Source organism: Daphnia pulicaria, chromosome 4 (genome assembly GCF_021234035.1).
Source record: "Daphnia pulicaria isolate SC F1-1A chromosome 4, SC_F0-13Bv2, whole genome shotgun sequence".
In the NCBI taxonomy this organism is placed as follows: Eukaryota; Metazoa; Arthropoda; class Branchiopoda; order Diplostraca; family Daphniidae; genus Daphnia; species Daphnia pulicaria.
Genome location: NC_060916.1, coordinates 22070809 through 22095450, shown reverse-complemented (window position 1 = coordinate 22095450; position 24642 = coordinate 22070809). Strand labels below are relative to the sequence as shown.

Below are 24642 nucleotides of genomic sequence, written 5' to 3'. Positions count from 1 at the left end.
ATTTATACATAGCAAATGCAAGACTGGCCGCGAATGTAGCCTACTGATTACTGGGCAAGGTGGGTCCATTTTTGGAGGGTGAAATTCTTTTCCACTGGGGTTAACGCCTAAACGTTAAATTTTTTTATAGATTTTGGTGTTCAGAAATCCGTGATTCTAATTTCCGGCTGGATAAGTGGATAGTAAACTGGATAGTACACTTACATCAGGAAGCAAAAGCGGCTAGTGGAATCGAAATTGAACAGGAAAGCCAGCAGCGCCACCACGAATGCTTTGATCTTTGCTTGTTTAAACAAAATTAACCATTTTAATTACTGCGGAAAAATTTCAAGCGGTAATTATAACTAAATTAAAAACACTTTTGCGTTGATAAATTATAAAATCATACAATTTATTTCGATGACTAATACCAATTTGCTTTTTTTTAATCTAGAAATTTTTTTCGTCAGTCTTCGTTCTCTAGTCAGCTGGCTTTGAGATAGTTGAGCGAGAGCGAGCACTACGTTGGGCGAGCGGAGCCGAGTTGACCTTTTTCCTTTGCCTGCGTCTCAACCTCCTTTCTAAAAGGGGACAAATGTTCTTCTAACTACACAAACAAAAAAATAAATAGCATATTTATTTGCTACATATTTTTGTCGCTCTTGGACTGTGATGCCCTAAATAAACCAAAATGGATGAATCTCTTCAATCAGGTAAGTTTTCTCTTACTCTTATTCCGACCCGATTTTTGAAGATTGAGCAATATTGTTCATTATTATATTGCTTTGCTACAGACATTTGTCGAGTTTGTCGGTGTGAAGGAACACCCGACAGACCATTATTTCATCCATGTATTTGTACAGGAAGTATAAAATTCATTCATCAAGAATGTAAGTTTGCCTTTTTCATATCTATTTATCAATATGTTGGTTGGTTTACTTATCATTCACTCCTATGCAGGTTTAGTCCAATGGTTACGTTATTCTAGAAAAGAATATTGTGAGCTGTGCACACATAGATTTTCCTTCACTCCAAGTATGAATAGTGATTTCTGTGACAACAAATGAACCATAGCCTTAAATGACAAATATTTTCTGCAGTTTACTCTCCTGACATGCCTAAAAGACTGCCTCTTAAAGACATACTTTCTGGTCTGGTCTCCAGCCTTGCTAGGGCCATTAGATTTTGGCTCCATTATACACTTGTTGCCATGGCTTGGCTGGGTATTGTTCCTTTGACAGCCTGCAGAATCTATCGCTGTCTCTTTACTGGATCTGTCTCTTCTGTTTTGACTCTTCCATTGGATATGCTATCATCGTGAGTTCATTTTGAAAACGAAATAATCTACTAGTTCTCACTTTTGTTTGTCTTTGTTAGCGAACATGTGGCCACAGATATTTTGCATGGCTGTGTGGTAGTGTTATGCACCTTGTGCGCTTTTATTGGATTGGTATGGCTGCGTGAGCAGATTCTTCATGGTGGAGGACCTGATTGGTTAGAACAAGATATTCAAAATGAGGTAAAAAGCTTGCAGTCTTTATGTGTTCTTAATTTTATTTTGTTTTATGATGATTTTTTATTTAGCAGGAACATGTTGAAATGGAACAGCCAGCTGAAGCTCCTGGGGTTGATGCAGATGTTCCGGTACAGAATAACGCTCGGGCAGATGTAAATGTTGAAGGCGTTGGGGAAGCCAATGTTCCAGCTCCTAATAATGTAGGCCAACAAGGGCAGGCTCAAGGCCAAGCTCAAGACGATGTCAACTGGAACTTGATGGAATGGGATAGAGCAGAGGAGCTGACTTGGGAACGTCTTCTCGGTCTGGATGGATCATTGGTGTTCCTGGAACACGTATTTTGGGTTGCTTCTCTTAACACACTCTTTATTCTTGTTTTTGGTAAGAAGACTTATTGATGTTTTACGAATGTATCGAAATTTATTGAATTTTTTTTATTTTATTTTAAGCATTTTGTCCTTATCACATCGGACACTTCACGATCGTTGGTTTCAAGATGAAAGATTGGGTGTCAGCGTGCCACTTTGAGGGGCTGTTGACGACCCTTTGTGGATATGTTGTCATTGGGCTTTTTCTCGTACTTCTCCATGGCGTCACTTCACTTCTTCGATTGCGAAGGTAAGAAATAAGAAAAATAATTAAATGTCAGTACAAAATTAATCATGTAATTTGTATAGGCCAAAACGGATTTTAGGGCTTTGTTATGTTGTCGTAAAAGTCTCGTTGTTAACTGTCGCCGAAATTGGTGTGTTTCCGATTGTCTGTGGTTGGTGGCTTGATATATGTAGCCTACCACTTGTTGACGCTACCTTTAAAGTAAGTGTTTAATATATTAAGTCTTCCAAAATGAAAACCTAACAATTTTCCCCTATTTCAGGATCGATTGCATAACTTTAGTCAAGCTCCGGGAACTTCAATGTTTCTTCATTGGCTAGTGGGCATTCTATGCGCTTTTTATTTTGCTTCTTTTGTGTTGCTATTACGTGAAGTTTTACGACCAGGAGTTTTGTGGTTTTTGCGTAATCTGAACGATCCAGACTTTAATCCAGTACAGGAGGTATATTTTCAACAATTTTTTTTTTTTTTTTACCGAACAAACCACTAACGAATTGTGATCCTTTAACAGATGATTCATCTTCCAATTGTCCGTCATTTGAGACAGTTTGCTGCTTCTCTAGTGATATTCGGCACAATCGTGTTTTTGATGCTTTGGGTTCCCATACGAATTTTGCAGAAGGGCATGCCAAATTTCTTGCCCTATTATATTGTCAATTCGACGTAAGTTCTCAAAAGTTTCAGCAGAAGTTTCAGACGAATGTTACTAATTTATTTTTCAAATAAATAGGGACACCCAAGTGTCGGAATATTCGTTGGAGTTGCTGTTGTTGCAGGTTATTATGCCTTGCCTGTTGGAGCAAAACCATGCTCGTCAATGGTTACTTTACGGGTTGAGAATGTGGTGTTTAGCTGTCTCCTGGCTGTTGGGCTTACGCTCTTACTTGTTGGGAGACGTATCTAGCTCAAGCGAGGTAAGTTGGTTGTATAAATTGCAATTTTTTTTTCGACATTTATCATTGTATGGCTCTGTTTCCTACAGTCGGGAGAAGGACAACCCCATCACAACAACCAAGGAGTAGTAATTGGTGAGAATGGTGAAGAAGAAGAAGAAGATGATGACAATGAGCAAAATGATGTTCAACATCACCAAATGGATCAACCTAACGCACCAGCAGAACCTGTTGCTGCACCTCCTGCTCAAGAAGAAAACATTCTCCTTGGAGGAATACCTTTTCGTAATGGAGGATTAGGAGCTGCTCATCAAGCGCTTTTGCAACGTGAAGGTCCCGCAGGATACGTTCCCTATTTACGACCACGGGTCTTTTTTATTAGGATCATCCTTCTCCTTTTCATCATGTGCATTAGCTTGTCTGTTGCGAGCACAATTTTCCTCACGCTTCCTGGTATGAAACTAAAAAAAAAACTAAAGTATATTTGATAAAGAGATTTTTATTTTATAATTAACTGCTAGTTTGGATCGGTCGATTTTTAATGGAAACGTTTTATGGAGCTGGTCCTCATCATGAATTATATACGGCATTCGCCGGACTATATTTTTGCTGGCTAGTACTTCGTGGGATTCACGTGTTTTCTCATTTGGTTCCACGAGGATGGTCAAACGTGTTTGTTCGAATCAAATCCTATACCATTTTGGTTAGTTGAAAGTTTTGTTTTTACTTGCGTTATATGCGTATTCATTAATATTTATAAATTCTGGATATTTTAGGTATTGAAGTGTACTGTGGCATTTTCTCTACTGCTTGGCGTTATTCCCTTACTCTTCGGGCTTCTACTAGATCTCGTTGTCGTAGTTCCTCTACGCGTTGCTGTCAACCAATCGCCAATTTTTTCGCTTTCTCAAGTTGTATTTTAAATTTCTAATACGTTTTTTTCTAGAACTTTAAAATAATATTTACTTCTGTTTATTTTGATGAACTGTAAAGGATTGGAGTCTTGGAGTTCTATATACCAAAATAGTTTGCGGGCTGACAATGATGTCACCGGATTGGTGGTTGAAACATTCGTTAGAAAAGGTATTGGTTCCGCAGAATAACAACAATTCGGTTCTTATTTTTCCGTCTTTTCAATAGTTATACCAGGACGGAATTCGCCGAATGAACTTGACCTTTGTTCTCTGCGAACTTGCCATCCCTGCTATAGTAACTCTTGGTTTGGCGTTAGCCCTTCCATACGTCGTAGCTCATTCGATCGTTCCATTTTTTGGTAAGATCATCTTGAGGGCATCATTACGTCTTGAAACTTTTGTTTATTCTTTTTAACTTCTTTTTATAGTTCCAAGTCGACAACTTAGAGCTCTTATCGCTCGAAGAGTATATCCGTCATTTCTGGTCGTTATTCTTTTGATGGTATTCTCAGTCTGGCAGTTGAAACAGTTTAAACGGCTGTATGAACACATAAAAAATGACAAGTAAGTATTTAAACTTTGCCACATTTATAGTTCATGAAAGTTGTGTGTTTTTAGGCGAAAACAGTATAAATGAGTCATGAAATAACAAATGTTCATTCGACTGTATGCTTAACAGGTATTTGGTGGGGCGCCGACTTGTCAACTACAATCACAGGATCGACAGGAATGAAAATGCCCAGACGACATGATGATCATTTGCGGAGTTGAAAATAAACATGGCGATCGTGTTGTATGAACTATGTACATTAAAATTTCCTTTTGCTGTTTGAACCTTTCAACTTTCATCATTATAAATAAAAATGTGTATTGAAAATAAATAGGGAGTGACATCTTTTTTAACATTTTTTTCTTGTATTAAAGGCTTGTGTTAAGGCATACTTCAAAACTAAAAGCCTTGCATTCTTAAGCCCTTGTTTCTTAAAAATACTACCCTTGAAAAGCGGCGGCAACCTTGATACTCATTCAACAGGTGAAGTTGAAGGATTTCTAGGCTTCTGGCTGTTGTAAATGTAAAAAATTACATTTTAAAGATATACATGAATGACGCGACAGAAAATTGATGAAGCCTAGATAGCGAATGAACCTTGACGCTAGTGCTATATAATATATCTATGCTTGGAGAAAAGAGGCTAGATGGCGCGTTTCATTTTCATTAGCATTAAGGAATTCTCACGTCGACTGTTACAAGGGGTTTGTCCTGTTGCAAGACCGGGTTTCAGTTGAAACTTCTCCTCAAATTTTTCTTTGAGCACCAATTTTACTGTGTTTAGTTTGTTATCAGCAATTTTATCTTGAAATGGCTGAAAAAATCATTACATTGGAAGAAGTTGGTAAGCATAAAGATTCCAAATCAGGTGTGTGGATAACCATCCATGGGCATGTGTATAATGTCACCAAGTTTCTTGAAGAAGTAAGTGACGAAAACGATGACTTGTAAATTTTTTAAAATACATCTAACACAACTTGTATGAACAAAGCATCCAGGTGGTGAAGAAGTTCTGATGGAGCAAGCTGGGAAAGACGCAACAGAACCGTTTGAAGATGTTGGACATTCCACTGATGCCCGGGACCTTTTAAAAGAATACTTAATTGGAAGTTTACCTGAGGTTAGGTTTTGCTGCTTCATATTTAATTAAATATACTAATTAATAGGTAATTAACATATTTCTAGAATGAAGCAAAGAAGGTTAATGAGAAGAATCCATCAAACTGGGCCAAGAAGGACGAAGAAACGAAGTCTGCTTCATGGGCATCTTGGCTTATTCCAATGTCTCTGGCATTTGTGGCTTCAATGGGCTACAGATTTTATAACTCTAATCAGGGCAACTGAAAGCAAAACTTTGCTGCACACCAACTTTAGACATCAGTTATCAGATAAAAATGTGGGGTTATTTGTTTCATTTTAATTACGGTTAATGGATTACTGGTAATATGTAGTTGTTACCCATATTGCAGACCATTCATTCCACACCATTTCACAGCCAATGCATGCAATATACTCGAAAACTCAAAAATACATTTCCTGATATGCTACCCTTAGTGTAGCATTTTATAGGTGTACCAACATTTATTTCTTTTGAAATAGATAAATATCTATTGCATAATATATAAATTTCTAACATGCAAGAAAAATTCAGTTTATAAATGTTTTTATTTCCATTTAAAGGGAGCAAGTAATACTAGCTAACTGTCATAGTTCGAATAATAGCTATTTTTTCCTTGTTATCCCGAAAAACATTCGCAAAATGTTTTAAACCAATCAGTTTGTAGTGTCAATTCCCACATTACTTCCTATAAAAAAAACGTTATCTCAACACAAAATCTTTAGTGAGACATATAATCAGTTTCGATTGATAATAACGTTTGATCTCGCATGAAGATCAAAGTGCAAAGATCTTACTAGAACGGCCTGACCGAACAAATCCTTCTTCCACGTTATTTAACCCAAGCGCAAAGTATGTCACTCAAAACAAAATAAGACGAACATCACAATTCCTCTCGAAAATGAAATAAATCGAAAGCCAATGTCATGATGAGAAATGAACAAAAATGGTATAAATCTCAGGCCAAACCGGTTTGATACTCCCTTTAACTTTCAACCTTCTAAGACAGCGATTCATTTAGTTTCTAAAAAACAGCTGTTCGCTTGTCGCGATTTTTCCCACGAGTAAGCGAACGAGCTTTGAAAGCCGCCATATTCATATGATGACGCTCAAGTTTCTTGATCTTCACGACAGTGGAAGCGTTGTCCAATAATGGGCTTCCTAAATTGAAAATCTCTCGAAGCAAATCGTTCTGCGCCAAATGCAAGTTCATTCCGGATCCAAGTAGCTGCAAGCGGAAAAATTCAATATAGCAAGGACATGATAAAATAGAATCACGCGATGATACCTGGCAGAAGGAATCGTATTGGTGTTTACAACCCCACGAATCTATGTCAAGGGTTTCCTTGCCAAATTTAACCCGGATGTCAGGCGCCTCATTGTCCTATTGAACATTCAATCTGATTTGTCAGTCTTTGTGAATACTAGTCTTAGAACATTACCTCAATAGCGTGTAGAATGTCACGAAAACTAGAGCGTTGTTGTTTTCGATCTTTCTTTGCTCTATATTTATGAGAATCGGTAGCCAACTGGCGGAGTTTGGTACATAATTCATCCATTTCAGTAGTTTGTCGTGAAGCAGAATCTCTTTCCTGAATGCCATCATTATCATCAGCTTCTTCTTCAGTGGATATGTCAAAGCCAAAATCTTCATCGAACATACGAGCGCCTTCATAAATAAGGGCAATTGCTTCTCCAGAGCCGATTCGCAGATCAACATCAGTTGAGTCGAGTAATTGGACTAGACGTCGAATGTGGCTAAATAAAATCAGTGTTAAATAAAATTCAAAGTTTCTCACTATTTTTAATTACGTTTGACTGAGGTCATAAATGTGACGTGGAGGCAAAAGTGTCAGCAACAAAGACCATGCGCTAAGTGCAGCCGAGTAGAGACGAAGAACATCAGCTGAAATAACCGCATTTTCAGGAGTCCGAAGACTGGAGCTGAAGACGCATTCGAGGGCTAGCATGACTTGAACAATTTCGGCTAGGTCGCAATCAGCCAAAAAAGTACAGAGGCCTAAAGTAGAGCTGACCTAAGAGAATAGAATAACAATAACAATATACAAAAAAAAAAACAGCAAGAAAAATACCTGGGCTCGAGCAGAAGGACTGGCACTATTATCAGCCATTAAAGAGAGAAGGTAAGTTTTGTAGTCTCTATAAATGGACTCACTATCAGCAACAGATCCCAGTTGAAGGCACAATAGAGCCATTAGTTTAGCAGCTGATTCTTGTTCTACTCCTCTTCCTTTTTTCATACCCCTCTCTGCACAATCAAGCAGAGTCATGCGCCGACCAGCTACAAAATCAGGCATGTATTTGGCACTAAATGCTTTGCAAAGAGCATCAAAGGAATTGACACGTCCCTGCGAAGACTTTTGAGTTGTCAAATCAATGAACTCCTTTAGTTTATCTTCCAGTATTTCAACTTGTGTCCTTTCATCTGCTTCACCACCTATTTTTCCAAAAAAGTATTCAATAAAAATCTGCTACTAGAGATACTGCTACGTCATTTGAACTTACCTTCATCTAAAACACTGCGATTTTCAGATACGGAACTAATAATACTAGCTGTATCATGTTGTGAGTCTTCATCAGAGCCAATCAGTGGTTCAGCTCTACCTCTTCCAGATGGTTTCCCTATGAGAAAGTTAAAATAATATAAGAAATTTGTAAATAGACGACAAAACAAGACGCAAATTTAATTACCTTGATTACTCGCAGATTTGGACGACGAAGCTCCCGCACTGGCGTGCGAAGAGCTGCTCCTCTTGGAGCTGTTGCCTTTCTTAGGCATTTTTTTTACAGCTAATTGAAAACAATTAGATTTGAACTCAAGATGGTTGATCAAGACCTAAATTGGGAAGTTGATAACCACAACAAATTTGCTGAATAGCTTTTAAAGAGAGAAAGTGTTGAAGTAACGAAATCAGCAGTCCACATGTTAATAAGGTTGAACTTGTGTAAGCAAAAAGATTGCAACGTCTGCTCCCCCCAACGGTGAATCAATGCAATTTGACCTAGATATCGTTTAATTTCCAATCGATTTATCGACACGGAATAATGTAATAAAATCAAACAGTGAACAAATATTATCTTGGTTGAATATTCCATGACTCCGTGACCGTAATAATAAATTATGTTTTGGTAATTGGTACAGAAAATTCCATTCATATTAATTAACGCCAAAAATATCACGTGATTCCTTTCACTAATTTGATTCGTTGAGCGGTCGTGTCGTAGTAGTATTAAACATCCTGGCCCGTTTGTGTTATTTTGCGATTTTCTCTTCTGTGAATAACTGCACTCTAGCGGCCGGAAAATGTTGATCCAGTAATGTAATAGACAGTTCAAAGTAGGTATTTTCTGAAATTTTAATTGAATTTCTAGAAACTATTTACAATTATGTGACTGTATGATTCTGCAATTTTCAATGATTGTTAATGGATGCAGATTGCAGAGATATGAAGCGGCACTAAGCATGTCTACACACTTGTCTGGCCTGAATGTGTATATTCTAGTTAGTCTGGTTTCAGGTATTGCCGACAGAGGACTGACCACGCCCACTGTGAATCCTGACGTCAGTTTTAACCATTCAGCGCCCGAGAAAATAACGTCACTTCCTAGAATACTTTCTTTGTATATGGCCCCATATACTATCTGATTCCCCCAGCAGAGAATGACTCATTCGTTGTGGAGTTTCTGACAGAACGAGACGTTCTCGAGACTTTTTGAGTTATTTATATTTCGAGTGCACGTTCGACTTGTACAGTTTGCTTGTCTACTGTTTCCGAAAAAAGCTGGCTTCCAAGGTCACCTTAGCTTCTTCATTCGGTATTGTAAACAACATGGATACGGCTTTCTTCGATGACGGACGTTCTTACGTCTCGTCCAGTAATAATAAGGAAGAAGTACGCAAACGACTGACCCTAGATCTGAATAGTCCACGTCTGAAAAAACCCCGATTCGACGTGCTTCTCTCATCTCCCGACCTGAATATGCTGAAACTGCCTTCCCCAGAGCTGGAAAAATTGATTATGCAGCAAAATGGACTCTTATCAGCCACACCGACGCCCGGCGGTTTTGTCTACCCCACACCTACCAGCACCGGTAATACCAACAGCAGCAGTAGTAGTAATAATAATAACAACCCACGCGCCGTTACGCGCGACCAAGAAATGTACGTGAGGGGATTCGACGATGCCTTGGCCGAGCTACACCAACAAGCTGGAGCTCAACAACAGCAACAGCAGCAAGTCCAGATCTTGTCTGGTGGCCAGCAACAACCAAACCACCATTCGCTTTTAGAAACCGGTTCCAGTATCAGCAGCAACAACGCCCAGGCTGCTGCGCCCTTCGCTGCAGCCGCCGCCCGACCACCCACCTCCCTCTCGCCCTATCCCAACACTGCCATGCATCAGGTAACCATGCCAACGTTATTTCCCACCCCTTTTTTTAAGGGATATACCATGATAACAATCACGCCTGTTATGGCGACGTATATAACGGTTGTTGTTTCTCGTATTTGGGGTTACGTTCGTTCAGGAGTGCAATTCGAATCAATCACTCTTAGGACGATGAAACAGCAGATAATGAGAGAATCCTATTTCGTGCTTGCTGCATCATCAAGTTTTCTTTTTAATACTAGACCTGTTTTCCTGTTGTTGAAATGCAATTTAACTTATTCTTTTTTCAAATTTTTGTAGATTCCTGTGAAGGAGGAGCCTCGGTGTGGAACATCTCTCAGTAGCTCCCCTCCCATGTCTCCCATTGATATGGAAGACCAAGAAAGAATAAAATTAGAAAGAAAAAGACAAAGGAACAGAATTGCTGCCTCTAAGTGTCGTAGAAGGAAGCTGGAGAGAATCGCCAAGTTAGAAGATAAAGTGAAAATATTAAAGAATGATAATAGTGAACTGGGCACCGTTGTGGTTAAATTGAGACAGCAAGTGTGTGGTCTCAAAGAACAGGTCATGGAACACATAAACTGTGGCTGTCAAATTATGCTTACAAATCAGTTCTAAGCACTACAATTTGACAGCAAGATTTTGTTTTTTGTTGACTGTGAAACTTATTGTTGTGAAAACATGTCAAGTTGTAACAATTTGAGCATTCAGATCCTTTTTCCTTTGCAATACTGTGGGTGATATGTCCATTGTGTGTTACCTATGCAATACTTTTATTTGGATCACCAATAATGGTGATGCTAGTCCCTTCTCACAAACGTTTCAATGGGCAAAAGATCGTCGCTTTCTGAACTAAGTTGACCATTATAGATTGATGTGGATCTAACAGTTGTTTGCCTTAAATAATGTGTCTCACTCCTCAATTAAAAGCACACATTTATCTTCTAACAGTCTTTTAATATCCTAATCGAAGTATTTTTATGGGTATTCGAATTTGGATATCAAAATGTATGCTAAATTAAATCGATCGCATACCACCCTATATCCATGTACAGTTTTGATATTTTCGCTAAATAAATTAAAACAAAATACATTTTTATCGTTGCTTTCTTTTTAAGATGCCCTGAGGGATAGTTCTGGTGTGTAGCCAAATATGGATAATGAATTCAGTAAGTTATTTCCATAAAGGCCTAGCTGCTTAGTTGGTAACCCAAGGAAAAAACAAAGAAGTGAACGCTGGAATTGCATTTCAACTTATTACAAAAACAAAAAGATAAGAAGTATTTTGAGAACGGAAAGCAAATCGTTCAAATATTGATAACGCGCGAAAGTTTCTGGACGCGGTTAAGCAACACATCTCCTTGTTTAATAGTCGACTGGTACTGATAATTTTTCGAATCGGGACGGTTGGTTTCGACAATCCCACCCACTTTGTCGATTCGGCAGTGCAGCCGACCAGCAGCAATGAAACGGGCAAGTTCCCTGTTGAAATTCAAGATGATTTAAATTCAATGTGTGACAATGCAGATAAATTAATAATTACTTGTCGATATATTCTTCGGAAACTCCGAAAGCTTGTGCCATGTAAGTTAAGGTAAGGCTACGATATGATTCGAGAAGTTGAGTGTAGCCTTGAATCCGCATCTCTCTGACATAGAATCGGTAATGAGCGGCAAGGTAACGGTCTTCTCTCATAATCTGTTCCACTTTAGCCAAGTTAACGAAAAAATCGGCGTAATGACAGTTGTACATCGAGAACAAATAGTCCTTGACATCAGGAAGACTGTGAAGCACTTCTAAGATTTCCGAGCCTCTAACAATCTAAAGTGTAAAGTTAGTTTAGTTGTAATTTCCACAAAATGTTTAACATCTCAGATACCTTATCACGTAGTTGATTTCTGGGCAAAGCAATCATTCCCATGTAGACTGTGTAGCGAACAAAGGTTGAATATTCCATGAGCTCATAAGAGGTGAAGGTTGAGACAGTATCCAAAAAGAAACCAGACGCAGCTTTGAAATCTCTGATGACCATACAATACAGCCCTTGATAGACCTTTAGTCGATTGCGTCTGTCCCAATCTCCTCCTTCTTCGATAAGCGACTTTGCACGATCTATATTCCTGGTTACTAAGTCATGATCCACATAGAATAATCCAATCCTGATGTTGTGAAAAATGATATCCAATCTATGACCAAGAGAGACTGTTTTGTCATAAGTTTTGCGGAAAGCAAAGAGAGCTGCATCTTTGTTTCCTATTCGGCAGAGGAATTCAGCTTTCTTTAAATTAGACTCTCTAACTTCCATTTCGCCAAGGTTTTGTTCAGCATCTTCAATAGCAGCATCTAACTCTTTAAGTTTAGCTTCATTTCTTTCTTTCATTCCGCTTAGCAGGATAGGATCAACAGGCCAGTTTAAATCTTTGCAGACTTCTTCGTAAAATGGTGCCATATCTGCATAAACAGAATAAGAAAAACCATTTCAACAGACTTTTACCAAGAAAGTAATAGCTAGGGGCAACTAACTTACCATCAGAACAGATTGCTTCCATAAGCTTTTGTTTAACAGAAGCATCATTCTTATGCTGATCTAGTGTCAAGTAGAACTTGTATTGAGCAAGCTCTAGGTTAGGGTTCTTGGCAAGGCCTTCATGTTCCAAATTTTCAGCTGGCATTTTAAACCACAGACACTTTCGACAAAATCTCCCAAAATATAATATTACAGAAGAATTAGAATATTACGACCGGCTACGAAAATGAACTTTGCAATCCTCAGAAATCAGAAGTCTCTCATTCGTTAGTCGACAGTTTTTTCGTTAGAATATGGGATTTAGAAGCCTCTTCTAAGCGCAATTTGAATTGTCACATTCATAATTTAAATTTATCGTATGTTCAATTAAGAGGTAATTTGTCATTCTTAAGAAGAGAATGTATTTTTTAAAAGTAATACTTTAATTTTTTTTCATTTTTTTTCATTTTTTTTCATTTTTTTTATAAATTATATTTCAAACAGTGCATTTTTTCCTCTAGAGATGGCGAACAGCCGGAAACACAGAACACCATATAATATACCAAATCGGCGAATAGACAACGTAAAATCCGCAAACAAATTCCTTAAAATTCCCGATAATCTACTGGGCGTCCTGTTGATGTATGACGCATATGATAAGGATTTTGACCATAATGACAATGTTATTCCAATGAAAAAGTAGTAGTCGAGCAAAAAGTCGTGCGCAGTTTACGCTGATGAGCACCAATGGCAGAACTAAACTTTTTATTACGCTTGACACCAAACGTAAGCCCAATGCCCCAATCCTTTGTTCGAGAACCGTCTGCTTGTCGAACAAATGATTGAACCTACGTTATTCACCCAGGGTGAATCAATAATTTTAATAATTTAATTAATCAGTAATTCACCCAGGGTGAATCACAGCTCCGTGGCCGTAACTGTAGAAGGCTATGGCCTTGATGGTGGTTGATCATTCGGTATGTCTTCCTTTGTGAATTTCTTCATAATTCAGAGTATCCCTCCTTTTTTTTACTACATTGAAAGTCCCAACATTATTATGGATTTTAAGAAATCTATCATTCATAAGACCAGAGCATATCTTAATTTTTGTCAATTTGGTTGGAGTGGTCGTGTGGGCACAATTTCATAACTTTACTTGTCGATTCCAACATTCCAACCATTCCTTAAACATTCCTTAAACATTGTTTTAATTTTATGATATCTTTTATCAAAATTCAGGTTCAAAAGATTGAATTATATTGAAAGTTAAATGAACAAGTAAGTGATATATATGCAATCCAGTTCTCGTAAGCAAGTCAATGTGTTGTTAGCTAGTTTCATTGATTATGAAGCTACCTATAAATGCTATAATATTTCTTTCTTTTAAATCTACTTAGGCTTCCTGATTGTAATGATTTTGTTTTGGAATTCCACTGTTGCCAAAATATCTTCTGCTACTACCTCTACCATTATCAAATCTTTTATCACTTACTTATCAATGGACTAAAGCACCAGGTAAAAGGGAACATTTTTATTTCTATCCAACCATAGCTAATGAGAATTTTATTTGTTTCAAGTTTCAACAGATTTAGAAACAGAAAGGTGATGTAATTACGATCAATTGAGTTCGACTGTATCATCACAAAGTGAAGCATCTATCCAGATGTCGTTCAAGATTTTCTTTTTCATCACAAATTTTCATCACGGCCCCAAGAATAATTCGCCTGCTGGGATCTACAGGTTCTACCCATTGACTAAAGTAATCCTCTGTTTCTGGCTGAGTGAATGTCTCGTTTTCCCGCAGAAACGGCCCCAAATTGTTGAGCGAATTCGCTTTGTAAGTTCAAACCCTCTACGCATGTCCAGCTGAGAAGAAATGTCTTCCGAAGCTGGCAACATGGGCATGGATGGTCACAGAGGACTGAAGATAGTTTGGATTTTGGAACTTCAGGTTACTACTAAGTATTTTTTCCCGAGAGGAACGCAAAAGCTGCTGCTAGAAGGTCACCTCATCTTTCTCGACTTAAGGGCAGACTTTTAGGGACTTTGGGATCTGGAAGTAAACATCTGGAGTAAATTCAGATTGAATTGTTGAGAAATCTGGTCAATCGGTTCATCCATCAAATTGGCCTAGAAGAGGGAATTCCTGATGGATTTGGTCGTAGACATTTATTTTTTTTATTTTTTATGTTTATGGGTGGGGCACTGAAGAAGACATCTGGCGGCAAGATTTGTCTTCAATTGTTGGCGCGTAGACTTTGGCCCTACCTCCTACCTTCTTCCTGGTTCCCTATTAGTTGAAGCGTATGTTTCGAGAGGTAAGGGACGTTATTGTCGTTTGTTGGGGCTTGGGGGTTTTTATGCTAGCTACATTGCTTGATGGATGTATTTCTACCTGTGATGATGGTAAGCGTGATTAATTTTGGTTTTGACGCAGAGTAACCCGGAGTAACCTCGAGAGTGTTAAGTGCCTTTTTGGATTTGAAAACCGTGCTGTTCCACATGTCCAGAAGCTGAGTGAATGGTAAAATTACTGATTAAACTGATTAAAATTCTGATAAGGACATTGGTAATGTTTGATTGCAGGCACCTTTAAAATATGGAACTTCACTTCAGCCTTCCAATCTAGGACTTGTATCTAATTGTGCAGGCTGCGTGGAATTCTCATTTACCTTTGCTGTGAATGTCAATTGGATGTACACTCATTGAAGGCTAGTAAGGTGAATATTTTCAGTTTATCTAAAAAATGAAATGTGTTGAGTTGGAAGAAAAACTTAAATTTTCAGCAACAAAGCTTTGCTTTGGTTTAGTTTGGACATTTTGGAGTTTCATCAAGTTAAGAACTTTTTTTTAAAAATTGTATTTTCTTTTTGGGTTGTAAAAGGGAAATTTGTTTTTCCCAAGATAGGTTGACAGAAAGGATATTTGTCACTGTAGAGTTGAAAGAATTTGTATTTAAAAAGGAAAAGTTATCTAGTTTCATGTAAATTTGTGTTCAATGACAGGTATCAGATAATGTTGCAGTAGAATGTTTGGGTTAATTCTATATGAAACAACATAAGGTAGCATTAATTTTTTTTTTGTTAATTGTGTTCTCATAGTCCTGTTCAATCCACCAATTTGGCCTAGTTAACTGAAGTAATGTGAAGCTCCAAATCCTTATGGATCGAGAGATTTTTTTTTTTTTTTAAATAATAGGTGTTGCTGCGGACGTCCTTATGGATTTCGTCGTAATTATTTATATATTTCAATTGTTATTGCTTGGACACTTAGGACATCTGGCGGCCAGATTTGTTTTCAATTCTGGGGCATAGGCTAGCCCTTTAGCCCCTACCTTCTTCGTTCTCTCATCTCTGTTAAGTGTTAGTTGAGGCGTGCTATTGTTCCTCGTTGGGGGTTTTTCTGTTGGGTTGCTTTGCTTTGCTTGGCGGATGTATAAGTTCTTGGTTTCAGGCACCTCTTAATGTTAGGAACTTCAGCCATCCAATCTAGGACTTGCATCCAATTGTGCAGGCTGCATGGAAGTCTCATTTACCTTTGCGTGAACATCATGAACACAGACACTATTCGAAGGTGACAATCTTATCCAGTTTAGATTTTACAATTAAAATGTGATTAAGCTTTGCATCCATTGGTTAAGGTGCATTCACAGTTTCACACTGCCACTAACTCAGCGTTACGGAGCGTAGCGTAGTGTAGCGCCACTGGGCTATAGTACCAATTCTTCCGTAACACCCAGTGGCGCTACGCTCCGTAACGCTGCGATAGTGGCAGTGTGAATGCACCTTTAGTTTTAACATTTTGGGATTTGGTCAAGTCAACAGCTATTTCCTTCAGTCATGTGTTTTGTTATGGATTTTTTAAAGGGGAGTTTGTTGTAAGCAAGAAAGGCAGATACCAAAAGTAGTTTTGTTTAACTGTTCCACTGTAGAGTATTCTTTAAAGTTTAAATGAATTTGTATTTAAATCTTAAATGAATCATCTAGTTTCATGTAAATTTATTCATTTAAGTTTCAACAATAGATAAGATAATGTTGCCATATAATATTTGGGTTGAATATTTGAAGTGATATAATGTAGCATATTTTTTTAAAATTTCATACAGCATTTCCAATGATGCTGAAGATTAATTTTACTTTGATTATAGGTTCATGTTTACATAACAGTGGCAGTGGTGTTGCTGTCCAATGTGGCGTGTTGTTGCAGCCTATGGTAGTGAAAGAGCATTAAGTTGCTGTTCCTTGTGCATCCAAGGTGCTGGTTTTGTGCTACAAAAGTGACATCCAGTATTGTGTTAAATTGCTATTTGTGTCTGCAGTTTACCTTTTAAATATTGAGAAGGAATAAAAAAAGTACTATGGGAAGTTTATGTCAAACAAATAATAAACATGTCCGCGATGGGGGAATGAGGAGGAAGTTGGGGTGGGATATTTGGTTAAGATTTACTATAAAAAGTGAGATATATATTTTTTTAATGCTGCTGATAAAATCTGTTGTTAAGCATATAACCTTCCCTACTTACACATTCATTCCTCATACCATATAAGCCTCAACATCAAATCCCACATCCATTCCTCAAACCCCACAATCACCAACATCAAATTCATAAAATTATTATATACCTATAAATATATTTATTTTTAAAATATTTGTATATAAATGTATATATATGTATTTTTTATGAAACATCTACAAAATAAACAATATACTAAACAGAGCGTCCGGTTCAGGACAATTTTTTTTGTGCGAGGCTTTTTAGCAAGCAATTCGCCACCCAATTTGACAAAAAGTGATAGTTTGTTTTCACGGAACTTGCGTCAGACGGTTAAAAAATTTCTAGTTAAACAATCTTATGTAGAAATGTGCATCTAGTTTACTGGTGTAAATTGCGATTCTTAAAGCTTGATTATTTAGGAGATGTGTTAAAAGCAATTGTGAGTAGCCTAATTCGCTTTTTCAGAATATTTTGAAGATAAATCACAAGAAAATCTAAAAACAACAGTGATCTAAAACCAAAATATTCAGAAAAAGCGAATTAGTACAATTTATTGGCTACTCACAATTGCTTTTAACACATCTCCTAAATTAATCAAGCTTTAAGAATCGCAAAGTGCACCAGTAAACTAGATGCAAATTTCTACATGAGATTGTTGAACTAGAAATTTTTTTACCGTATGACGCAATTTCCGTGAAAACAAACTACCACTTTTGGTCAAATTGGGTGGCGGATTGCTTGCTAAAACTCGCACATGCAGTGTCGGCGTAGATCCAGGGAGATTACCTGGAAATGGAAGAAGAGAGAAGGGTGCGAGGCAAGTTTTACTGGGGAGCGATTAGTCATAATAGGCTTCCGGGTTAGACTCATGACCCTCTAACAGTTTTCGTCGGATCATGCGCCTTCCAAGTCCCCGTTCGACCAGAGCCCTCCCCTCCTCCTGGTTTCACAGCGGGTGAGTGACCACCGGCGGGCGTTGGTTAGTGGTTAGTTAGGGAAACGGGGCCACAGAAAAGAAGGGAGCCCAGATATGCACTTGTAATATATCTAACAACTAAACAATTTAGCAGTCTTGAATAACAGCATTCTCTCGTCAGTTTCACCATTCAATGGGTCAGTCTATGAAAAGGTGGCGACGGATTCAACTGAAAGGAGATTTAAGTAAGATTTTATCAATAACGAGGCGTAGAGAAAAAAGTCAACAAAAAACAGTGGAGATGAGCACTTCAAAAATATTGAATCAAATCAGCAAATCACGAATATGCACTAATTGTTGTCATATGCCATATCCTATAGTTCAGGAAAAATCATTCTTTTGGGCGTCTAATAAGTACTAAATGAAGTACTAACTCCTTTAAAATCCGAAAGTAGACAAGCAAATTACCAAAATCTAACAAGTGAGCTTTGTGGCTTACGGTCATTTATCACACAAAATTATCTAACGTTAACTGCCGAAAACTGAAAATGAAAAGGATACCTGCTCTAGCTAAATCGAGACATACTAAAGTAAGAAAAAATCATAACAAACAAAAACGGGTAATAATAAGCGTAATACTCACGCAATACTGCTACATTATCACAACCACAGTTATTTATTTTAAGGTGTTATTCTCTGGAAAGAATATTTTCCGAAATTCTGATCATGATAAAAAGAAGAAGTAAAGGAATTAGTATAAACTTTATAGTTTATAGTACAACTTACAGTAAAACTTACACCACAAATATGGAGAGAATTCCAGTTGGATATTTTGCATTTGTTTCAATCATAATTCTCTTTCTTTGCAATTGAAGAACAGCCTGGATCATGCTATTTTCCTTTCACGAGGATCTCACTGTTTCAAAAAATCAGACAACAACAGAATTGATAAGGGTGAGATTGCAAGTCAAGGAAATAAAAAAATACTAATTGTTAAATCAACTACGCAGAATACCTATAATGTTGGTTTCACACTTAATCTGCTTTACCACATTATGCTGGTTAACAAACTTTTTGAAATGTTTAATAGTTCACTTTATACTACATCGAAACGTGAAAGACTGCAACTAACTGTGCACTAACCATTGCAGTCATTGTTGTTATTAAACTGCAGTGGCATCTCGTGGGGGATTTGAGGACTTTCCCTTGCGATAGGAAAAGGGGTGTGAAGCGTTGGTTTCGTTGAAAATAATAGTTTACGATTTAGCAACCTGAAATGTAAAAAAAAAAATTCAAGTTCATTAAAGCTCTTCGGCAAAAAATTTGCTGAGTCGAAATGAAGCCGGATCGATTCGTTTTCCATATATATTGAATTAATCCCAGGTTTTTTATACGATTACCTCATTAACACATATGAATTATGAAAAAGGATACAATCCACCATATCCATTAGGGTTCCTTTTTGTGGGCGAATTTAATGTATGATCCCACTAATTGCAACGTTCGTAACGTTTACCTTGTATAAGTGAACATTCTCATTCACTTCATCAGGTACACAGCATGTACACAGTCTCACACGCTCACTCTAGTTCCATATCTGATCCAATAAAGATGCACAAAATAAAATTTCATGGAAGAAATTCCTTCTTTTTCAAACTTGGATTAAATATCCAATGCAGGCAAAACAGCCTATGCCTCACTTCTTGCACTGACGTGATCTGGGAATCCTGGGCTGTTTCAATTGCTTCCTAATTTGACTGCTTTGTTTCAACTACATGTAGGGTGGCAGGACAGTCAAGCGTAACACAGATACAACGGTTGAGCACTCGAATAACAAAATAAAACGTGACGGAAAACCAGACAGCCTTGCTAAACTTCCGAGTCCGACCTATGTCTATGTGGCTATGTGCCGACTGCCGACTTTTCGGCTACAGGCCTACAGCCTACAGACGAACTTCCGTGAGAACTAGAAAACGGTGTTGCCAATTTTGATATTCGATCTTTAATTTCCGAAAATTGGCAAATCACTTTTTTTTAAATGTACCTAGTAAATTGCTTAGTCAATTTATTAAGTTAAATACATTTGAAACAAATTCCTCTCTCCTCTTTTTAAACAAACAGCATTTATACAAGACCCTGTTAAAGAGTACCCATATTCAAAACAATGGGGAATGAAACAAAACTGTTAATTACTGTTTTTCGTATTTATTGTTTACTTGGCTTGTGCTTTTCATTTGATATGTTGGTGCTTGGTGAATACGGGAGAATGAACTTAAAATATGAACGAGTTAGGATATGTACTGAATTACGTAGACTTAGATTCGAACAACTTCGGCCTTAACTTGAACAGACGAGCCTTCACCAGTGATCTGGAGTCGAGAATAAGTTCCACCAGAAATACCTTTGACTGCTCTTTCCGAGTTGATTACTACACAACCGTTGACATTCTATATAAAATATACAATGTAAAATAAAGGACCACAGAAATTTCAAATTACTGAAGTTTAAATTACCTTGATAAAAAAACGTAGATCAGAAGGAACCAACAATAAATGTGGTGTGAATGTTAGCTTGCAGTAATCATCAGCATGTTCCATATCGACACTCATTTCTTCGGCTGGTGGATTCAAAGGATAAAAAGACTGTTGGCTGAATAGGTGGGAGACCATTCGGCCCATCCTATCGGAACCAGGTGGTGCACTTTTAACAAAAGCGGGTAAATTTCAATGTAAAATTCCTGGTCTGATTTTATCTTACACCGAAATTTCTTCTTTACTAAGGTGAAAGAGAATATCAGTTGAAGTCAAGGCGATAAAAACACCTTCTACATTCAAGACACATGGGTCTGAGAAAAAGTGGAAATTCGGTAATTTATTCTCTTGCTGAAATGGGGGAGTCGGATAGACTGCCCTGTAATGAACATCTCTCCACGACGGAATGACGCAAACCTGTACATGACTTGGGAAAAAAAAATTAACGTCTAAGTCTAATTAACTCATGATTTTAAATAGAATATAAATACTTTGAGATCTTTGTCTGAAGTTCTTTCATGACGATTTCAAATTGTTCCTGGTAGGTATGATCAAGTTCTCCACTCTCCACTTTTTTGTTCTTGAAATCTAAAAATGGCCCCATAATGATAACCAAGTGCGGAAGGATTGTGTTAATCTGCTGGATGAATTCAACAAGTGGCGCAAATTCCAAATCGTCGGATAGCGTGAAGGGCCCACACGCTACCATCACATTTAGGGGACCTAAACACGAAAATATGTAATATTGACATGTAAAAACACGGGAGATATGATTAATGGCCACCTTCCAATGAAACGTCGGTTTTGAAGACAGGATTTATTGGTGGAGTGGTTACAGAAGTAACTACCATCTTTTTTCCAGTCGGATTACTACCCTCAACAGCTACTACTTGACCCGGAAAAAAAGAAAACTCTTTGAGCTGCGAGACATCAAGCGGAACACTCTGCCCGGAAGATATCATTCGGGTTCCTTCAAGCAATAATGAAGCTGTATTCAATCGAGAGCCGCTGGTCGCATCACAACAGATTCGGCCGATCGTTTGGAAAGCATCCTGAAAATTAATTATTCATTAAATCACCCAAAACTATTCGTTAAAATTATAACTACCGATTTGAGAATATTGTTGGACTCGAATTCTTCGATTCCAAGTTTTCCTTTAATTAAATCTCCAATAACATTGATCTGTTCTTCTAAAATGTCGAACTTATCTCTCATTCGACTGAACATGTAATTATATTTGGTGGTTAATTTCGTTTCTGCAGTGCCATGAAGTTGAATTTTCGGTTGCCATCTTTCGTTGGTTCTTGTCCAGTCGAGGACCGCGTCAGCTGGATACTTGGCAACAATCTCACCAGAGTTGTTACGTGTCGAAAACTTGCTGGATGTGCCAGGCCTGTTGAAATATACAGAACATTGCAAAGACAAGTCTACACTATTTCGTCTACTAATATGTAGCGTTCGGTCAATGATCCTATTCTTTCCGACCAGTGAAGAACTGTTTCTTTTATACTGGGCTCATGAGAAGACAATAAAACCTTAATTACGTGGAAGGAGAGAATACAGAGGGACTGTGCACAGGGTACGCCTGACCCAACCCTGCTAGACGCTTGTTCTGCGGGGTTCCTTCCAATCCGCTTGTCCTTTTGGCTCCCACCGACGACTGTCAAAATTTAGAATACAACAACGAATTATCCAAATGAACACGAGATTTTTATTTTATTTCGACATAATTTTATTGTCACATGCATAAATTCGATTAAATTTAAATTGTAGAATGGCTGGGTCCCTTTAGATGAGTATGGATCTAGTCATGAATGACGCGCTGAGAAAACACATGCACTAGAAACAGACCCACCTAGAGAGCGCCCAACCTTCGCCATGGAATTTCCGATCGATCAAATAAACCGTCATTGCTGCAGAATTACATGGAAAAAGAAATGACAATCATCGTTACATACAGGGGACATTCGCTCACATTTCCGGTTCCGGTTTTTATTTTTACGTTGCCGAGTAAAACTTCCAATTGTTCACAATTGTGGGGGGGGAGGACGATTTCCCGCGCGGAAAAAAATTCCATCATCATCCCCCCTGGCCGACGGGGCAAACAATGACGACAAAAGAGCATTAAAAAGAATCAACAAATCAAAAAATGGTAAGTCAAGAGCTTTGAGTGATTGGTCCAGCCTCGTCTGGTGAGTATGGATCTAGTCATGTACACTCGGAATACAAAGCCGATGAAAAGCCATGTCACGAGAACCATATCCACCGAACGCGACTGGATTGTTGAATAAAGCAAATAACTCTACACTTGATGGGAAAAATGGAAGAGAAGGAGATTAATCGAGCGACACCAGGTAATGGCGACTGAGAGACGCGCGTCTCCAAAAGAAAAGAAAATGCTTCCCTCCCTGCAGGTACAGGTGAGGGAGAGAGATCGAGTCAAAGAGAGAGGTGGAGTGGAATGGGAAAACGACCGTTGTAGCTCGAGGCAAAGTCCCTGGGAAAGCGCAAGAAAAAGGGAGGGGCCAAGCTAAGCAACACTCGCCAACAATGGAAAATTCGTTAAAACGAAAGAAACTGTTGATCGTCTAGACTTTCTGATGTTTTCACCTGGCTAAAACGGATTAACAAACACACAGAACGAATCGACGTTTTTCGTTGGGATTGTTGAGAGCGAAGATGGCAGTGATTCAAAGGCTAAGACTGCGCACTAACTTTCTTTCTGGGAACAAAAACACGTCGACACAAGAGAGCGAAGAACGTGTGTGCGCTCGTGGGGGAGGTGGGTGAATGAGGTGGAGGGGTTCGTTACACACCAAAGGCTATACTCAACACGCACGCACAAAGGTAAGGAAGCCTCTTCTTACCTATAAAATTCCTATCTACCAATAGAAAGAGAGTTCTCTACCTCCCCTACTCTTCAGCAGCAACAGTCGAGGGACAAATCATCTCCACCCATTTCAGATTCTTTTTCGTGTTTCTCTCTTTTTTAAACTTTTTCCAACTGCTATTTGCATGAAACCTCATCAGGATGGGGACGGTACCTTCTTATATCGGTTAACTTCTTCCATCCCTTTCTGATTAGTTTTCCTCGACAACCGATTTGGAAATTGAGAGAACTCAACAAAAAGAAATGGCCGCAGTTGTGTCAGCAGGTAGATGTGTGTGCGGAGGTTCCGAGAGTAGCCCACGGCGACACACGAACGGTGGAGGGGAATATTTGACCTTGAAAAAGGCGCCACGATGCTTTGTGAGCCAGGTAGATTTTTGAAAGGCGCTTTTTTCAACCTTGTACTCTGTACACAATCCATCTCCCAAGACCCTTACAGTATACAAAGAAAAGGAACTTTTTTACCTTCCTGGCAGGTGTTCCATAGCCTACTAGAAGCTCATCATCTTCAGCTCTGAAAGGAATAAAAGATAAAACATTTAATATTAAGACTGCTTTGGGAAAAATCAAGCTCGACATTACAACTGATTGATGGTGGTGATGTTGTGAATGACTGGAGACTCGCTCAGAGGTTCACTTTTGATTTTGGTTTTGGCGGATAGTTCTTTGGAGAGGTCATTCTCAAATGCCCCCAAATTTTCCAGCGAAGGAGCTTCATTATTTAATTTTGTGGCAGCAAAACCAATCCAGTGATTGACTAGGGTATCAGCAGTGATATCGTACTTTTTCAACAGCTCTGAACCTGTAAAAAAGTTTCAATCAACACTATATAAAAATGAAATTTTGCATCCACAAAAATAGCATAACTACGACAATTCTCTACGACGTTAAATAAGGCGTCTCTTTACTGAGCACGCTCTGCCCTTTTGCATTCGTAATCATACATAAAATGCTCAAAATTGTCACACTGTACTATGGCATTATTCACTCAAACAAAATAACCTCCACGACAGACAAATCTAAAATCATAATGAACCATCAAGAAAGATTTAAAAAAACACACTTACATTTAATCAAGACTTTGAGATTGGGTGTTAACCCGAAATCTTCAAACTCATTCAACAAGTTGCTGTGATCCAACTCCATGATCAGTCCAATGGTTCTTCAGAGCGCAGACGCATAAGAATAAATAGTTCCCTCGTTCCGAATAGTGCTCCATCCTATCGTTCGTGGCGTCACTGCGCCGCATGCTGCTAAAAATGCGGCAATCTTTTGTTTCTTGAAAAACCAGTTATTCATTTTATTACCTC

At 38.2% G+C, this 24642-nt stretch overlaps 6 protein-coding genes and 2 long non-coding RNA genes across 14 annotated transcripts; 4 read left to right on the top strand and 4 right to left on the bottom strand.

Annotated features, from left to right (window-relative positions):
* The first annotated feature begins 188 nt into the window (after positions 1-188).
* LOC124337887 (E3 ubiquitin-protein ligase MARCHF6-like) lies at positions 189-4815 on the top strand. Of its 2 annotated transcripts, none has more exons than XM_046791905.1 (19): positions 189-334; positions 434-692; positions 774-869; positions 940-1014; positions 1080-1296; positions 1357-1498; positions 1567-1876; positions 1945-2113; positions 2173-2311; positions 2373-2552; positions 2622-2773; positions 2841-3024; positions 3093-3456; positions 3525-3706; positions 3780-3914; positions 3997-4086; positions 4144-4276; positions 4346-4481; positions 4597-4815. In XM_046791905.1, exons 2-19 carry the CDS (start codon positions 671-673, stop codon positions 4667-4669), a joined length of 2799 nt encoding a protein of 932 aa, XP_046647861.1. In that variant the 5' UTR covers positions 189-334; positions 434-670; the 3' UTR covers positions 4670-4815. The 2 variants fall into 2 exon arrangements, with proteins under 2 accessions (XP_046647861.1, XP_046647860.1); XM_046791904.1 differs by having other exon boundaries at positions 194-334; positions 1564-1876.
* Positions 4816-5137: 322 nt separating this feature from the next.
* LOC124337920 (cytochrome b5-like) lies at positions 5138-6033 on the top strand. Its single transcript, XM_046791942.1, has 3 exons — positions 5138-5391; positions 5459-5587; positions 5653-6033. Exons 1-3 carry the CDS (start codon positions 5278-5280, stop codon positions 5809-5811), a joined length of 402 nt encoding a protein of 133 aa, XP_046647898.1. The 5' UTR covers positions 5138-5277; the 3' UTR covers positions 5812-6033.
* Positions 6034-6113: 80 nt separating this feature from the next.
* LOC124337899 (interferon-related developmental regulator 1-like) lies at positions 6114-8575 on the bottom strand. Its single transcript, XM_046791918.1, has 7 exons — positions 8297-8575; positions 8111-8227; positions 7678-8042; positions 7397-7620; positions 7027-7342; positions 6873-6968; positions 6114-6812 (listed from the first exon to the last, which is right to left on the bottom strand). The coding sequence occupies exons 1-7, from the start codon at positions 8382-8384 to the stop codon at positions 6609-6611; spliced, it is 1410 nt and encodes a 469-aa protein (XP_046647874.1). The 5' UTR covers positions 8385-8575; the 3' UTR covers positions 6114-6608.
* A 642-nt stretch (positions 8576-9217) lies between these two features.
* LOC124337910 (transcription factor AP-1-like) lies at positions 9218-11086 on the top strand. Its single transcript, XM_046791931.1, has 2 exons — positions 9218-10008; positions 10294-11086. Exons 1-2 carry the CDS (start codon positions 9436-9438, stop codon positions 10609-10611), a joined length of 891 nt encoding a protein of 296 aa, XP_046647887.1. The 5' UTR covers positions 9218-9435; the 3' UTR covers positions 10612-11086.
* A 137-nt stretch (positions 11087-11223) lies between these two features.
* On the bottom strand, positions 11224-12809 carry LOC124337902 (26S proteasome non-ATPase regulatory subunit 6-like). Its single transcript, XM_046791921.1, has 4 exons — positions 12521-12809; positions 11873-12444; positions 11537-11814; positions 11224-11475 (listed from the first exon to the last, which is right to left on the bottom strand). Exons 1-4 carry the CDS (start codon positions 12663-12665, stop codon positions 11301-11303), a joined length of 1170 nt encoding a protein of 389 aa, XP_046647877.1. The 5' UTR covers positions 12666-12809; the 3' UTR covers positions 11224-11300.
* A 444-nt stretch (positions 12810-13253) lies between these two features.
* LOC124337924 lies at positions 13254-15943 on the top strand. 4 transcript variants are annotated; one of them, XR_006917572.1, is made up of 5 exons: positions 13254-13476; positions 13897-14014; positions 14077-14239; positions 14304-15023; positions 15086-15626. It is a non-coding gene; the product is annotated as an uncharacterized LOC124337924 (long non-coding RNA). The 4 variants fall into 4 exon arrangements; XR_006917570.1 differs by adding an exon at positions 13739-13777 and having other exon boundaries at positions 14077-15023; XR_006917571.1 differs by adding an exon at positions 15698-15943 and having other exon boundaries at positions 13258-13476; positions 14077-15023; positions 15086-15219.
* A 1988-nt stretch (positions 15944-17931) lies between these two features.
* On the bottom strand, positions 17932-19832 carry LOC124338570. 3 transcript variants are annotated; one of them, XR_006917880.1, is made up of 5 exons: positions 19311-19832; positions 18926-19181; positions 18709-18826; positions 18554-18630; positions 17932-18139 (listed from the first exon to the last, which is right to left on the bottom strand). It is a non-coding gene; the product is annotated as an uncharacterized LOC124338570 (long non-coding RNA). The 3 variants fall into 3 exon arrangements; XR_006917881.1 differs by having other exon boundaries at positions 19043-19181; positions 19427-19832; XR_006917879.1 differs by having other exon boundaries at positions 19054-19181; positions 19427-19832.
* Positions 19833-20099: 267 nt separating this feature from the next.
* Positions 20100-24541, bottom strand: LOC124335880 (DNA polymerase alpha subunit B-like). Its single transcript, XM_046789370.1, has 10 exons — positions 24400-24541; positions 23915-24134; positions 23798-23846; positions 21987-22102; positions 21550-21835; positions 21226-21493; positions 20933-21164; positions 20668-20868; positions 20424-20610; positions 20100-20357 (listed from the first exon to the last, which is right to left on the bottom strand). The coding sequence occupies exons 1-10, from the start codon at positions 24476-24478 to the stop codon at positions 20226-20228; spliced, it is 1770 nt and encodes a 589-aa protein (XP_046645326.1). The 5' UTR covers positions 24479-24541; the 3' UTR covers positions 20100-20225.
* Positions 24542-24642: the final 101 nt, after the last annotated feature.